Below are 381 nucleotides of genomic sequence, written 5' to 3'. Positions count from 1 at the left end.
ACAAGCATGGCTCACGATCGTGACTTTGCCACAGGCATTCCAGAGTGAGAAAATGTTAACGTCAAACTTTACATCCGTTTTGTTTTAAATAAAAAAGATATGACCACCACATATCATGTCCTTGTGAGAAACGGTGTTCGGCATAAATACGGGAAGACCGCAGGTAGTGGCACACATCTCAGGCGTTTTCTCCCCTGCGAAGTCTACCGAACAGCCAGTCATGATCCTTTGCCGATCTTTGGTATGGAAGAATTATCAGTATCCTTAACTTTATGTCAAATTCAGTTTATGAATATGTTTTTGTTTTTTACTTTGATATGTTAAAGAGCATGAAATTTGATATGACTACACTGTTTGTAAGAAAAAAAGAATGTTTAGGAA

At 37.8% G+C, this 381-nt stretch overlaps 1 protein-coding gene across 1 annotated transcript in view; it reads left to right on the top strand.

Moving 5' to 3' along the window:
• Nucleotides 1-139: 139 nt before the first annotated feature.
• LOC119588255 (glycine-rich protein 23-like) overlaps nucleotides 140-381 on the top strand; it is a 689-nt gene continuing 447 nt past the window's right edge. Inside the window, exon 1 of the mRNA XM_037936951.1 lies at nucleotides 140-241. Coding sequence (XP_037792879.1) covers nucleotides 221-241 — 21 coding nt within the window. The 5' untranslated portion in view covers nucleotides 140-220. The remainder of the gene's footprint in view (nucleotides 242-381) is intronic.

The sequence above is a fragment of the Penaeus monodon genome, chromosome 23 (assembly GCF_015228065.2).
Source record: "Penaeus monodon isolate SGIC_2016 chromosome 23, NSTDA_Pmon_1, whole genome shotgun sequence".
NCBI lineage: Eukaryota > Metazoa > Arthropoda > Malacostraca > Decapoda > Penaeidae > Penaeus > Penaeus monodon.
This window is presented reverse-complemented; position numbering and strand designations above follow the sequence as displayed.